Below are 15,130 nucleotides of genomic sequence, written 5' to 3'. Positions count from 1 at the left end.
TTAAATATATATCCATGTATTATATCTTGTAGGCAAACAAGAAAACTGCGTGATGCTGAACAAGAAAAAGATCGAACATTGCTTAAGACCATCATAAAAGTCTGGAAAGAGATGAAATCCCTTCGAGAGTTCCAGAGGTTTACAAATACACCCTTGAAACTTGTTTTGAGAAAGTAGGCTTTTTCAAAAATTGTTTTATTGGGTTATATCATGCATAGGGAAGAATGTTTTAAACATAGATACAATTTTTTAAATAATTTTAAAAATAATAATTACAAATGAATAACCATGTGCAACTCCCCAAGTTAAGAACTAGAACATTACTAGCATCTGAGCATCCCCCATGTTCCTAACCCCAATTACATCTCCTCCGTCCCAGAAGTAACCATTTTCTGGACTTTTACGATCAGTGTTTCCTTGCTTTTAGTTAATAGCTTTGCCATCTATGTGTAATCTCTAACAGTCTAATATTGCCTGTATCTGACTTTTCCATAAGTGAAAGTATATTGTGTTGTATGAACACACACCTGTTTAGTGACGTAAAGGGAAGAGAATGTCTCTTTAGTGAACACACACCTGTTTCTTTTCTTCAATACCACTGGAGATTCATCTCCTTTTTGGCACACAGTTGTAGTTAATTCTCTTTGCTTTATTACACTTCATTATATGAATATAACAAAATTTGTCTATTTTACTGTTGATGGACATTTAAGTTGATTCCATTTTTCAGCTGTTATAGACAGCACTTCTTTTTTTTTTTACATTTTAAAAGAATGAATTTTATTTCTCAAAATTGTTATAAAAATGTTACTCGGTTTTCAAGTACAATTCATCATTTCTTAAGTGCCCACTCTGTCATGCATTGTGCTAGGCTCTTGGGCTACACTGATGAAGGAGATAAACATCATCTCTTTCCTTCCAGAGCTTCCAGTTTGGGAGTGAAGGGGACACAGATGATAAAATTAGACAGCACTTCTACAGACGTTTTTGCATGTGTCTTTTTAGGGTGCATGTGCCTAAGTTTTCCAGAAATATACCTGGAAGTGGAATTGTCGAGTCTTAGGGGATGTGCTTCTCCAAATACTTATATGCTGATTGCAGACACTTTTCCAGCGTGTTTGTGCTGACTTACAGTTTGACCAGTGTTCCCATGGGTCCATGTCACCCGTATCAGCCATATCACCTGATGTTGTCAAACATTAACATTTTGCCAATCTGATGGCGTGTTTTAATTTATATTTCTTATGCATGAATTGGCCATTTTGAATTCCTCTTTTTCAAAGTGTCTGTTCAAGGCTTTTGCCAATTTTTGAACTGGATTGTTTGTCCTTTTGTCTTTTCCATAATTTGTAGAAGTTTGGTATATATCCTGAACATGAGACCTTTGTCGATGTGTGTTGCAGAAATCTTCTGTAGTTGTCTTTTTAGTAGTTTGCTGCTTTTTGAAGAATAGTAATTCTTAATTTTAAAGAGATAGAATATATTAGTCTTTTCTTTTCTGATCAGTGCTTTTTGTTTGAAGAAGTCCTTCCCCTGAATCAAGTAGATATACTACTATATTGTCTCCTGTGATCCTCATAGTTTAATCTTTCAAATTCACCTTTAATCTATTTGGAATTGATCTTTGTGTGTGGTGTGGAGAAAGTATGCTTTGATAATATTTTTGCAGCTGAACTGACTAGACTTTGGTACATAATTAAGAGTACAGTTATCACAACAAAACCATGTTCTGCATATTAATTCAAGAGCATCTCCGCTGGTTTTGGTCCCTTCCTGTTTGTTTCATCTGCATAAGTGATGTGCCCATACATCTACATGAAAAGTGACACATGAGGGCAATTATCTGATACTGTGCTTTGAAAACAGTCAGTTTTTAGCCAAAGATAGCTGCAAATTGTGATGCTGGGGGGTTGTAATTATCATAAGACTGAGAAAACATTCTGCAGTTTCCAGGACAAACACAAGACTGTGCTTTATGAGGGCAGGGACCTTGTCACCACTGGATATCTGGTCCCAGACAGCACACCTGCCACTTAGTATCTGCTCAATTAATATAAAATATATAATATAATATAAAAACAAATTCAAATTCTGTCTGTCCCACAGAAATCATGGATGTCTTCCAGAAATCCCAGTGTTTTGGCTTCCATATTCCATCTTCCAGGCCATCCCTCCCATCCAGAAGCAGAACATAAATATTTACAAGATTGTTTTCTCCTTCCTTCCTTAAGTTTAGGATAAACAAAAATTTATAGGAAATTTACCGTTAAGGTCACCTCTAGGTTACAAACTTCCTTTTTGTGATACTTCACATCCCTTCCACCCATAAGTAGCTGTGTCCTAAATTCTTTCGGAGTGCCCTTTCTTCACATTCTTGATTCATCTAGCTACCTTATGATACAGCATTATTTCTTCCTGCAAATATATTTAAATTTAAACTAGTTTATTCATGCCTCTGATTAACAAGGAGAAAAGCGAATGAATATATATCAGAGATGGAATATAACTTGGGGGTCAAATTTCTCTGATGTTTATAAATTTCAGGTGTTTCCCAAGTGATTTCTTCAGTAGTAGCTTTGTAAGAGTCTGCGCCTCGGGGGACTGTTAACTGCTAACCCACCAGGCCACACGTGTACATGTGCAAACGTTGGTCAGCTCTAGGCGCTTGACTAAGTTTCTCTAAAAAGGAGCTGGAACTTTAGGAGAGTAGAACCTGCAGGCCAGACCATACTGACCACATTAGGAGATAAGCACAGGGGATGCGTTGAAGCAACTCTGAAGTGCTGGGTGGGATGTGCTGGGTACCATGCTTGCCCTCCCCCACCCTCCTGGGGAGTCACACTGTCCATCCACATGTAAAGGGCTCTGCGAAGCCCTTTACAAAGCAACACGGAAACCTTCACATTTGTTCAATCTCGTGTTGATTTGGCCACAGCACCTTTTTTTTTTGTAGGGCACCTCATAGAACCAGCACTCTACAGAACACACTGTGGGAAGCACTGCTCTGGGTCGGGCTGAACATTAATGCACTGTCAGCAGAATCATCAAAGGAAAACTCAAATTGTCAACCCAAAGTCAAAAAGTAGCTTCAGGGATTTGGTAGCAGCGTAATGAAGTGGTTCCTCAGAGACTTGAAGAATTAACAAAAGAACTACAATGAAACTGCTGCCCCTGCCGGCTGAGAATTTGCAGGCACTGTGTCAGGGTGCCATCCGGATCATCTAACTCAGCGTGGCTTTGTTGCTTAGTGTAAATAGATTGGGCTCATATTCCAGCTCTTCCATTCACCAGCTGTGTGTTCTTGGGAAAGTTACTTAACCTCTCTGTGCTGCAGTCTCCTAGTGTATAAAATGCTGAAGTTAACAGTATCTGCCTCACACCGTTGTGTGCTCACCTGTGCAAAGCTTTTAGGAGAGGAGCTGCCACAGAGCAAGCCCAATACAGGTATTTGCTGCTATTATTACTCTATCACTTAATTTCAAGAAATAACTAAGGTGCTATAAATTATTTTAAAGGGAAAAAGTTGACCAGAAAGCTGATGAAGAAGCATATGAAGCAGAAATTCAGGCCGAGATAAGTGAATTGTTGGAAGAGCACATGGAAGAGTACGCACAGAAGATGGAGGCATACAGAAGTGCACAGCAGCAGCGGAAAGCCTGGAAGAAAGCCCAGGTCTGTAAACAGCCTGGAACAGAGCTGACCTGGGGGACAGGAAGGGTCTGGGTAGAGGCACCTTGAGACAGGAGGAGGGAAACTGGGCAGGCGGACTGGGGTCCCCTGCCTGCTGCGCTCTGTCTCCCTCCCCGCCCCCTCACCAGGGGACAAAAGGATGAGGGAATGAACTGATGAATGCACTTGTTGAAAAAGCCACCCAGCCTGCTGATACCAGAGAAAGTTTTTTCCAAAAACAGTTCTCTGTATCATCCTGTGGCTGTTTGAGTGAACCAGCAATAACCTGGTAATCCCTCACGTGCCTGTCAAGCTCTGTGATACGTAGTTTACTATTTTACGTGGCTTACCCTATCTAATGTAGGGTATTGGTGCTTCTGGGCTTCCCCCAGAAAATTATATAACTTTATACATATGACCTTGCAAAACTGGGACAATAAGTAATAAGTAATCCAGGGACACAATAAGTAAAAGATCAGGGTGACCTGCAGTGTCAGTTGTATTCACAAGCCTTACTTTAATTTCAAGATGTATCCTTGGGACTTCCCTGGTGGTCCAGTGGTTAAGACTCCGCGCTTCCACTGTAGGGGGCACAGGTTCGATTCCTGTTTGGGGAACTCCCGCATGCTGCGTGTGCAGCCAAAAAAAGATGTATCCTTGGTCTTTAGAACCAATACTAATGAGCAGATGAATAGTTAACTTTTTTAAGCTCTCTCTAGGGACCAGACACTGTGATAAGTTCTTTCCAGACATTACCTCATTTCAAGAGCCCTGGAAAAAGTTTCCTATAATTGTTCCCACTTTGTAGACGAGAAAACTGAGGCATGGAGAGGTCAAATGGCTTAGTGAGCTGCCTGAGTGCACACAGTTGGTTGAGGTGGAGCTGGGTTTGCATCCAGGTCTATGTGATTCTGAAGACTGTGCTTTTCAAAGAAATTCCAAAATTCCTGTTTGACATAAGGTTGCCTCTTACCCAACAGAGGGCCAAAAAGAAGAAAAAGAAACAAGCAGTCGAAGAACATCCTGATGAGATGAAGGAGCCGGATCCCGGGGAGGAGCCTGTGAAACCCATCCCTCCAGAGCCCACAGATCGGGCTGTGATAGAGCAGCAGGTGAGGGAGAGAGCAGCCCAGAGCCGGAGGAGGCCCGGGGAGCCCACGCTGGTCCCAGAGTTGAGCCTTGTGGGGAATGTGACACCCAACGACCAGTGTCCCAGGTGAGCAGATGCTCCAACCATGAATAAGGTTGACATGTGACACACACACTGCACCATTTGGAGTGTACATCTCCTGACTGACATGGAATGATCAGGAGAACCGTGAAGTCTCTGTAGATATTTATTAGGTTGGACGATATGAAATTGCAGGTATTTGTCCAGATTTTGGTGATTTCATCTGGTTCACCCGCCCAACGCATCCCCACTGGCCACTCAGGAGCTCATTACCGGAAGCTGCCTGTAGGGGGCACTCTGCACCGTGCCTGCCTGCATGGCTTCTGGTTTGGAGCCTTTATCTGTAACCTCAGTGTGTCTTTTTTGTCCACTGCTGGCACACCCCCCCCCGTCCCTGGCACAGACACCCAGATCTCTCCTTGGCCCTTGATTTCAGCTGCTCTGTAGGCCAGCTGCTCTCTTTGAAGGCCTCACAGAGCCTCCCAAAGGAATTGTGGATATTCCCTATAGCTTGAGATAAAGTCAAGGCCATCTGAGGCACACGCTCCAGATCTGGTAGAATTGCATCTCTAGTCATTCGTATGTGATCCCTAAAAGTTATATAACGTTTATAAATCTATACATATAATAAGTTCATAAACACACATATATATGTTCGTCCTTTTTTTAGAAATTTATAATTTAATAAAAATATTTTAAGTTTGCTATTTATTTCTTTCCTATACTTTACAGAGATGGGTCTCAAAGTGTAACCCCAGGACCAGCACCATCAGCATCCCTGGAGAACTTGTTGGAAATTCTCAGGTTCTACTGAGACCTGCTGAATCAGAAATTCTGGGTTAGGGCCCAGAAAACTGTGTTTTCACAAGGTTTCCAGGTGATTCTGATGCATGCTAAAGCATACTGCTATCTATTAAAGGAAATATATTGAAATAATCATTACCACCAGATCCCAGGCCTAATGCTCCAGTACCCAGAAGACCTATCATGAACACAGGGAATATCTCAGACTTGAATCTTCAGTATTCCACCATAGAAAGTGAGAAGTCAGCATCGGAGATATTAGGATGCAGGGCTTAACCAGGATGTCTTTATAAGACCCCACAGTCTTCTTAGTTTCGGACTTCTATTAATATGCTAATAACTTACTTTTACATTGTAGCTTCCTGTGCATTTTCATGGGTTCTCTCAACTTCGTAGCATTCAGATGCTATACATAAGTAAACTGTTCCCCAGCACTAAATTAGCTACTTTCAGGCCACAAATACCATACCATATAACTTTGTTATGAACATTCAAAATATGTGATTTTGAGCATGTTTTTTAAAAGGAAAATTTAGGTTTGATTTTACAGTCCTTTATGGTGAGTCCCATTTTGACCAAGAATGTATACCTCAGTCTGAAGTTTCTGAGTTTTCACCAGGCTTGGGGACTATAAACCAGATTGCCCCAAGCCAATGATTATAAGCTACCCTCTTCATCAGGCCATCAGGTCAAAGGGGGCCATGCAGAAGACGGAGGTGTTTTAGGTCTGTTGGTGGCATGAGGTTGAAGTATTGGGAATAAGCCTTTAAAAAACCCTGAGTGAAGTCTTTGGGGGTCTTGGATATTTCTCAAGATTTGTTGTTAAATGTCTTTTATAGAAAAAAAATATATATTCAAGTCAACTGAGCAATTTCATGCCTGGGATGGGCCTAAATTATGGAGAGGTAAAAAGTTAAAACTACCCACTCAATTTAATGAGTACAGAATTTCTATTTGGGATGATGAAAACATTCTAGAGAAGGATAGTGGTGCTGGTTGCACAACACTGTGAATGTACTTAATGCCACTGAATGGTATACTTAAAAATAGTTACAATGATAAGTGTTATGTTGTGTCTATACATCATAATATATAAAAAAAAAAAAAAAACTACCACCCAAAAAACCCTGAGTGTGTTTTAGATTTTATGTTCTAACCTTTATTTCCTTAACAAACTTGAGTTGCTATTGGCTTAACCAATAACTGGAATTTGTAGTGGGCATCTCTGCAAATATGTACAATAAGACTAAAGACTGCACTTGAAGGTTTTGATTTTTTTTAACTTCCTGGCTATAAGAATGATATGCTTGGAGAGACCTTCAAGATGGCGGAGGAGTAAAATGTGGAGATCACCTTCCTCCCTACAAATACATCAGAAATACATCTACATGTGGAACAAATCCTACAGAACACCTACTGGACGCTGGCAGAAGACTTCAGACTTCCCAAAAGGCAAGAAACTCCCCACGTACCTGGGTAGGGCAAAAGAAAAAAGAAAAAACAGAGACAAATGAACAGGGATGGGACCTGCACCTCTGGGACAGAGCTGTGAAGGAGGAAAAGTTTCCACACACTAGGAAGCCCCTTCACTGGTAGAGACGGGGGGGCGATGGGGGGGAAGCTTCGGAGCCACGGAGGAGAGCACAGAAACAGGGGTGCAGAGGGCAAAGCGGAGAGATTCCCGCACAGAGGCTCGGCGCCGAGCAGCACTCACCAGCCTGAGAGGCTTGTCTGCTCAGCCGCCGGGGTGGGCGGGGGCTGGGAGCTGAGGCTTGGGCTTCGGAGGTCAGATCCCAGGGAGAGGACTGGGGTTGGCTGCGTGAACACAGCCTGAAGGGGGCTAGTGCGCCACAGCTAGCCAGGATGGAGTCCAGGAAAAAGTCTGGACCTGCCTAAGAGGCAAGAGATCATTGTTTTGGGGTGCGTGAGGAGAGGGGATACAGAGCACCGCCTAAATGAGCTCCAGAGATGGGCACGAGCCATGGCTATCAGCGTGGACACCAGAGACGGGCATGAGACGCTAAGGCTGCTGCTGCAGCCACCAAGAAGCCTGTGTGCAAGTACAGGTCACTATCCACAGCTCCCCTCCCGGGAGCCTGTGCAGTCCACCACTGCCAGGGTCCCGTGATCCAGGGATGACTCCCCTGGGAGAACACAGGGTGCACCACAGGCTGTTGCAACATTATGCTGGCCTCTGCCCCCACAGGCTCGCCCTGCATTCCATACTCCTCCCTCCCACCGGCCTGAGTGACACAGAGCTTCCAAATTAGCCACTCCTTTAACCCCTTCCTGTCTGGGCAGGGAACAGACGCTCTCAGGCAACCTACAAGCAGAGGCCAAAATTTAAATTTGGGGCCAAATGCAAAGCTGAACCCCAGGAGCTGTGTGAACAAAGAAGAGAAAGGGAAATTTCTCCCAACAGCCTCAGAAGCAGCAGATTAAATCTCCGCAGTCAACCTGATGTACCCTGCATCTCTGGAATACCTGAATAGATAACAAATCATTGCAAAATTGAGGCGGTGGACTTTGGGAGCAACTGCAGACTTGGGGCTGGCATTCTGCATCTAATTTGTTTCTGCTTTTATGTTTATTTTAGTTTAGTATTTAGAGCTTATTATCACTGGTAGACTTGTTTATTGATTTGGTTGCTCTCTTCCTTTTTTTTTAATATATATATTTTTTCATTTTTTTCTTTTTGTGACTGTGCATGTGTATGCTTCTTTGTGTGATATTGTCTGTATAGGTTTGTTTTTACCATTTGTCCTAGGTTCTGTCTGTCCTTTTTTATTTTTTATTTTTTTAGTATTGTTTTTAGCACTTATCATTGGTGGATTTGTTTTTTGGTTTGGTTGCTCTGTTTTTTCTTTCTTTCATTTTCTTTTTCTTTTTTTATTACTTTTTAATTTTTAATAATTTTTTTAATTTTAATAACTTTTTATTTTATTTTATTTTATTTATTTCTTTCATTCCTGTTTCTTTTTTTTTTTCCATTTACTTCTGAGCCATGTGGCTGACAGGGTCTTGGTGCTCCGGCCGGGTGTCAGGCCTGTGCCTCTGAGTTGGGAGAGCCGAGTTCAGGACATTGGTCCACCAGAGACCTCCTGGCTCCACGTAATATCAAATGGCAAAAGCTCTCCCAGAGATCTCCATCTCAACGCTAAGACCCAGCTCCATTCAATGACCAGCAAACTACAGTGCTGGACACCCTATGCCAGACAACTAGCAAGACAGGAACACAACCCCCCCCCCCATTAGCAGAGAGGCTGCCTAAAAGCGTAATAAGCTCACACACACCCCAAAACAGATGACCGGACGCAGTCCTGCCCACCAGAAAGGCAAGATCCAGCCTCATCCACCAGAACACAGGCACCAGTCCCCTCCACCAGGAAGCCTACACAACCCACTGAACCAACCTTAGCCACTGGGGACAGACACCAAAAACAATGGGAACTACGAACCTGCAGCCTGCGAAAAGGAGACCCCAAATACAGTAAGTTAAGCAAAATGAGAAGACAGAGAAACACACAGCAGATGAAGGAGCAAGGTAAGAACCCGCCAGACCAAACAAATGAAGAGGAAATAGGCAGTCTACCTGAAAAAAAAAGTCAGAGTAACAATAGTAAAGATGAGCCAAAATCTTGGAAATAGAATGGAGAAAATACAAGAAACATGTAACAAGGACCTAAAAGAACTAAAGAGCAAACAAACAATGATGAACAACACAATAAATGAAATTAAAAATTCTCTAGAAGGAATCAATAGAAGAATAACTGAGGCAGAAGAACGGATAAGTGACCTGGAAGATGAAATAGTGGAAATAACTACCACAGAGCAGCATAAATAAAAAAGAATGAAAAGAATTGAGGACAATCTCAGAGACCTCTGGGACAACGTTAAACACACCAACATTCGAATTATAGGGATCCCAGAAGAAGAAGAGAAAAAGAAAGAGACTGAGAAAATATTTCAAGAGATTATAGTTGAAAACTTCCCTAATATGGGAAAGGAAATAGTCAATCAAGTCCAGGAAGCACAGAGAGTCCCATACAGGATAAATAAAAGGAGAAACACGCCAAGACACATTAATTAAACTATCAACATTGCTAATCATTAGAGAAATGCAAATCAAAACTACAATGAGGTATCACCTCACACCAGTCAGAATGGCCATCATCAAAAAATCTACAAACAATAAATGCTGGAGAGATTGTGGAGAAAAGAGAACCGTCTTGCACTGTTGGCGGGAATGTAAATCGATACAGCCACTATGGAGAACAGTATGGAGGTTCCTTAAAAAACTAAAAATAGAACTACAGTGTGACCTAGCAATCCCGCTACTGGGCATATACCCTGAGAAAACCACAATTCAAAAAGAGACGTGTCGCAATGTTCACTGCATCACTATTTACAATTGCCAGGACATGTAAGCAACCTAAGTGTCCATCGACAGATGAATGGATAAAAAAGATGTGGCACATATATACAATGGAATATTACTCAGCCATAAAAAGAAATGAAATTGAGTTATTTGTAGTGAGGTGGATGGACCTAGAGTCTGTCATACAGAGTGAAGTAAGTCAGAAAGAGAAAAACAAATACCGTATGCTAACATGTACATATGGAATCTAAAAAAAAAAAATGGTTCTGAAGAACCTAGGGGCAGGACAGGAATAAAGACACACACGTAGAGAATGGACTTGAGGACACGGGGATGGGGAAGTGTAAGCTGGGATGAAGTGAGAGAGTGGCATGGACTTATATACACTACCAAATGTAAAATAGATAGCTAGTGGGAAGCAGCTGCACAGCACAGGGAGATCAGCTTGGTGCCTTTTGTTCACCTAGAGTGGTGGGATAGGGAGGGTGGGAGGGAGATGCAAGAGGGAGGAGATATAGGGATATATGTATATGTATAGCTGATTCACTTTGTTATAAAGCAGAAACTAACACACCATTGTAAAGCAATTATACTCCAATATAGATGTCAAAAAAAAAAAAAAAAGAATGATATGCTTGCCAGGATACCTCCTATCTTCTATTGGGATTCAAATGACCTTTAAGAATAGGAACATTTCTTAATCCCCTGCAGCCAGTGAGCAGTGACTCACCATCGGAAAATGTTAAGAAAAAGCTTGGATCTTGGAAAAGCAGAGTTGACCCAACTGCTACAATATGCTATTATATTTTTTGGTTAAAACATCCTACCCAAACATAAATCACTACTAGCCTTTATGGTCTGAACTCACTCCATTTAACAAATAATATAATTCTGTTTACTTTAAACTTTGGGATACAAATGTAAGGATTGTTTGAAATAATTAAGGAGACCATAGCACAGTGATGCTTGAGCACAGTTCTAAATCCCCTGTGGCCTTTTCAGGGCCTCTTATTTCATATCACACATACTATTATATTAAGCTCTGCGAGACCTATGGCTGCCTTGGTTCAATGAAGGCTAAAGTGACTGAAACTCCAGCTCCAGTGTATCTTATTCTGGTCAGTGCTCATTTGTCGAACACTCCAGTTATACTTAGTAAAGGAATACTGACCCACCAGTGAATGGTCTCACTCTGCAGGGTGGAGGTCTTGCGAAGGGAAGATGTCAAGAGGCGCTCGCTGTATTTAAAGGTGACCTTCAACAACAAGGAAGTGTCCAGGACCGACAGTCGGCCGCTTGGGGCTGACTTCCGTGTTCACTTTGGACAGATTTTCAACTTGCAAATAGTCAACTGGCCGGAGAGTTTAACACTGCAGGTACATATTTTAATTATAGTCACTGCCCCAAGAATTTTTGGTCATCACAGGTGTGAGATGGTTTTAAATCATCCAATGGCTATGCTGGTGTCCTGATAGATTCTCAAGGGGAACAGAAGGTCAGCTCCTCCTGGGCACATCTTAAGGTCTTGGCAGAAAAGATCTGTTACCCCACTTGGCTCCTAGAAATGCTGGCAGAGTAACTGGTCACAGTGCTCAAGTGTGTGTCTCTAGACGAGGTGGGGGGATGAGGGAGGATGGGGGACGGTGGAGAGGTCTCTGGCTCATTCATCGGAGAACTTCAAGGTCACGCTGTGCCAAGATCCTAGCATAATATACCAGAGAAATCAACTTCTATAATCACAGGTGGTTATAATGGGGGGTTGGGGTACAGGTGCTAGGATCCCCCAAAATAAATAAAGCTCCCCACTAGCCTAAATGCCACCATTAGCAATATATTTATTTGTGTCTGTTTTAGTTTCCTAAGGCTGCCATAATGAAGCACCACAAACTTGGTGACTTAAGACAACAGCCATTTATTCTCTCACCGTTCTGGAGGCCCTGAAGTCTGAAATCAAGGTGTCAGTAGGGCTGTGCTCCCTCCAAAAGCTCTAGAGAAGAACCCTTCCTGCCTCTTCAGCTCCTGGTGATTCCAGGTGTTCCTTGGCTTGTGGTAGCATCACTCCCATCTCTGCTTCCATCTACACATGGCCTTCTCATGTCTGTGTGTCCTTTTTGGTCTCTTACAAGGACACTCTCATTGGACTTAGGACCCACCCTAATCCAGTATACGCTCATCTGGATCTTTAACTAATTACACCTGGAAACACCCTATTTCCAAATAAGGTCACATTCTGTGGTTCCAGGTGGACATGAATTTTTAGAGGACACTATTCAGTCTACTACAGTGTCTTAGGCTTGCTGTTCTTATGGCGAAACCTCTTTTATGATGCTGACAGATTGTCTTTTATGATACTAATAGGCATGTTACTTAGGCTTGCAAATATGTGGCACAGGTGCCTTTGTTTGCCATCTACCACCCATGCAGAAATCACTTATCCTCATCCACCACTTGTGCAGAAATTTCTCATTCTTATCCACCACCCTTGCCAGAAATGACAATTGATCATGCTTATTTTCCCCCACTGAGCCTGGATATAACTTCAGAATCCTTCTAAACACTGTACTCCAGGCAGCTACTACCTACTGATTGTAATTGACATTAAGTCTGCAGATACAATTACAGCTATGTAATTATTAAAATATTTAAATACTTCTCTACTGAATAGCAAAGAGTTTCCATCCTGGACCCCCAAAATGCCACCCTGGCCACATAGACCCCACTTCCAAGACCCTCTGGACCTTCTTACAATGGACCAGTTAAAGGGTATGTCTGAACAAGGTTAATGCCTCCAGGACCCTGTTCCCTTGTACGGTAACAGCTCTTGTGATTGGTCAGCACTTGGCTGTGAGTACTGTTCAACATTTTGAATATCAACCCCTGTCTAGATTCAGGTAGTTGAAAACCTTCTAAAACTGGTAGAGGAAGTTTGAAACACCTAAGATAGGGGGTTATTTTGACAGTGGGAAGGAAGCACAGTAGAAATGCTCAGAATGAAGTAGGGATGCCAAGAAATGAGACGGTGACCCTGAACGGGTCAGCACTGGGCACCCAAGGTCAACCACCTGGGTTTGGGGCTTTCCAGAGACTGTGGCAATTTTGTCCTTCTCCTTTCATCCCTGATCTGGGGGTGGTGAGGGCTGAGGGTGATCCTCATGTACAAAGCACCTAGCATCATGACTCAAGCCAAATTCCTTTGCTGTGCTGATAACAGCATTGATAGCTACAAAACTGGAAAATGTTTTTCTGGAAAGTTTAGTGCTAGGCTTAGTCCAGTCACTCATATAATTCTGCAAAAACCCATCTGATTTTTAAGAAAATGTCTATGTATTTGGGAACTTAAGAAAACCAGAACGAACTTACTTTGCTGCTCAACTTAATATGGGTGAGAGGAGAAAGTAAGGAGATTTTGTTAAAGTAAAGAATGATATGAGAAAGGGGATTGAATGCAGAGGTTTGGTGAAAATGTGAGTTTTTCTCAAGCCTGAACATTCCCTATGAATATCCGTGGGAAAATAATCTCTACCTTTCTGCATGATGGGGTGATGGTACCTGAAGGTGAGAGCAGAGAGTCACCCAGCTCTGCACTGGGAAGGGAAGCCGAGGGCTTGCCTGGTACTAACAACCCTGCCCGTGGTGCCAGGTCCACGCCGACTGTCCGTCCCCTCTTCTCTGGAGCCCCTGCTGAGCCTGACTGCCTACGCGGAGGGCTCCTCTTCCTCCGTCCTCTTAGCAAAGTTGTGTCTGAGGGGCTCTGGGATCCTGCTGACTGGGTTTCATCCCATCATCTCTCCCTGTGAGAGGCACCATTATTTGAGTCACTTAACTACGAGGCACCATGGATCCAAAGACACAATCCCATTTCAGATTTGTTGAAATTAGAAAATCTGGTATTCTTTGTACCACTAACACCTGATTAAGAGAGGCCTTTCTTAGCCAGAGATTCTCTGCAGTGCAGAGCCTGAAGGCAGTGTCTTTCTGTTTGCATGGCGAAGGACTTTGGAACATTTAAAATCCAAATGCCTTTGGGCGGAGGGTCACACCCTGCTGGTTCTGAAGCCCCACATCTTTGCTGCTTCCCACATGAACCCTCCTGCCCTGGCCCTGCACACTTGTGTGTGCTTAAGCTACAGTTTAAAGCAAGAATTAACTGCACAGGGAAAACTGTCTAACTGAAGAATAAAACTTGATGGAGAAAGTAAATAAACACAAACTCCAAAAGCCAGCTCGATGCTTTGCTGTCACCTGCTCGTCACCATGAGAGGTTGCTGGGGGGCCCTTAAGAGTCTTAACCTGTTCCACATCCACAGAATAGCAAAGACTTCAGCTATGCAGAGTTTGCCCCCTTGTTTGAGATTCACCCTTGACTCCTCCTCCCCTTCCTCCCCTGCAGAGGAAAAACTGATGTTGAGGAAGACCGAGATTCACGTGAGAAGATCAGATAGAGAGCTAGAGTGAGGCTGGGGAGAGCAGCAGACAGAACACGGCAGGTAGGAAGGACTGGGGGCCTCGGAAAGAGACCCTCCCACCCTGAAGCTAGCGCGAAGGACAGGAGAGAAGGCCCTGGCATCCGGGTGCCCAGCCTGCCCGGCCTGCATCCCTGTTGGTTGGTGAGAGCTTAGACCACCTGGCCAGTCTGTGAAACCCTCTCCCACTCTGGGCCATTCTAAATGTTCTGAATTACCATGTAAGGAAAGACACCCTTCACCTCCCACTAATGTACCAGGACTTTATTTCACATATATTCTAAAACATAAAGGAAGCCTCCTATACTATCTCCCATTGACTCTCTTGAATATTAACTTGCTATGGATGTTACAATCAAAACAATTTTTTAAAGTAATGTGAAAAGGGTATTCTCTAAAATATTATGAAATGAATTTTTAAATAAAAAAACAAAACTTTATCCTACAATATTAAGAATATACTTGTAAGCTATTATCTTGGCCTTAAGAGCTGAATCATGTCATCTTCTTTAAAAAATTACAAATTAAAGGAGTCTTGGGTAAGTTCTTAAACTATCCATAAAGATTTGATAACTGATCAAATTACATATAATGGCTCAATGGCCTAATTTTTTATAATTGAGTAGTGGTTATAGATGAAATCAA

The 15,130-nt window shown here is 42.6% G+C and overlaps 1 protein-coding gene across 2 annotated transcripts in view; it reads left to right on the top strand.

The window, feature by feature from the left end:
- CC2D2A (coiled-coil and C2 domain containing 2A) overlaps positions 1-15,130 on the top strand; it is a 134,586-nt gene that overhangs the window by 63,189 nt on the left and 56,267 nt on the right. For both annotated transcript variants that reach the window (XM_036853360.1, XM_036853358.1), the window contains exons 14-17: positions 33-173; positions 3,516-3,672; positions 4,650-4,885; positions 11,221-11,398. In XM_036853360.1, the coding sequence (XP_036709255.1) occupies positions 33-173; positions 3,516-3,672; positions 4,650-4,885; positions 11,221-11,398 (712 nt within the window). The remainder of the gene's footprint in view (positions 1-32; positions 174-3,515; positions 3,673-4,649; positions 4,886-11,220; positions 11,399-15,130) is intronic.

The sequence above is a fragment of the Balaenoptera musculus genome, chromosome 5, assembly GCF_009873245.2.
Source record: "Balaenoptera musculus isolate JJ_BM4_2016_0621 chromosome 5, mBalMus1.pri.v3, whole genome shotgun sequence".
In the NCBI taxonomy this organism is placed as follows: Eukaryota; Metazoa; Chordata; class Mammalia; order Artiodactyla; family Balaenopteridae; genus Balaenoptera; species Balaenoptera musculus.
The sequence above is the reverse complement of the archived record's forward strand: the minus strand, read 5'-3'. Positions and strand labels throughout refer to the sequence as shown.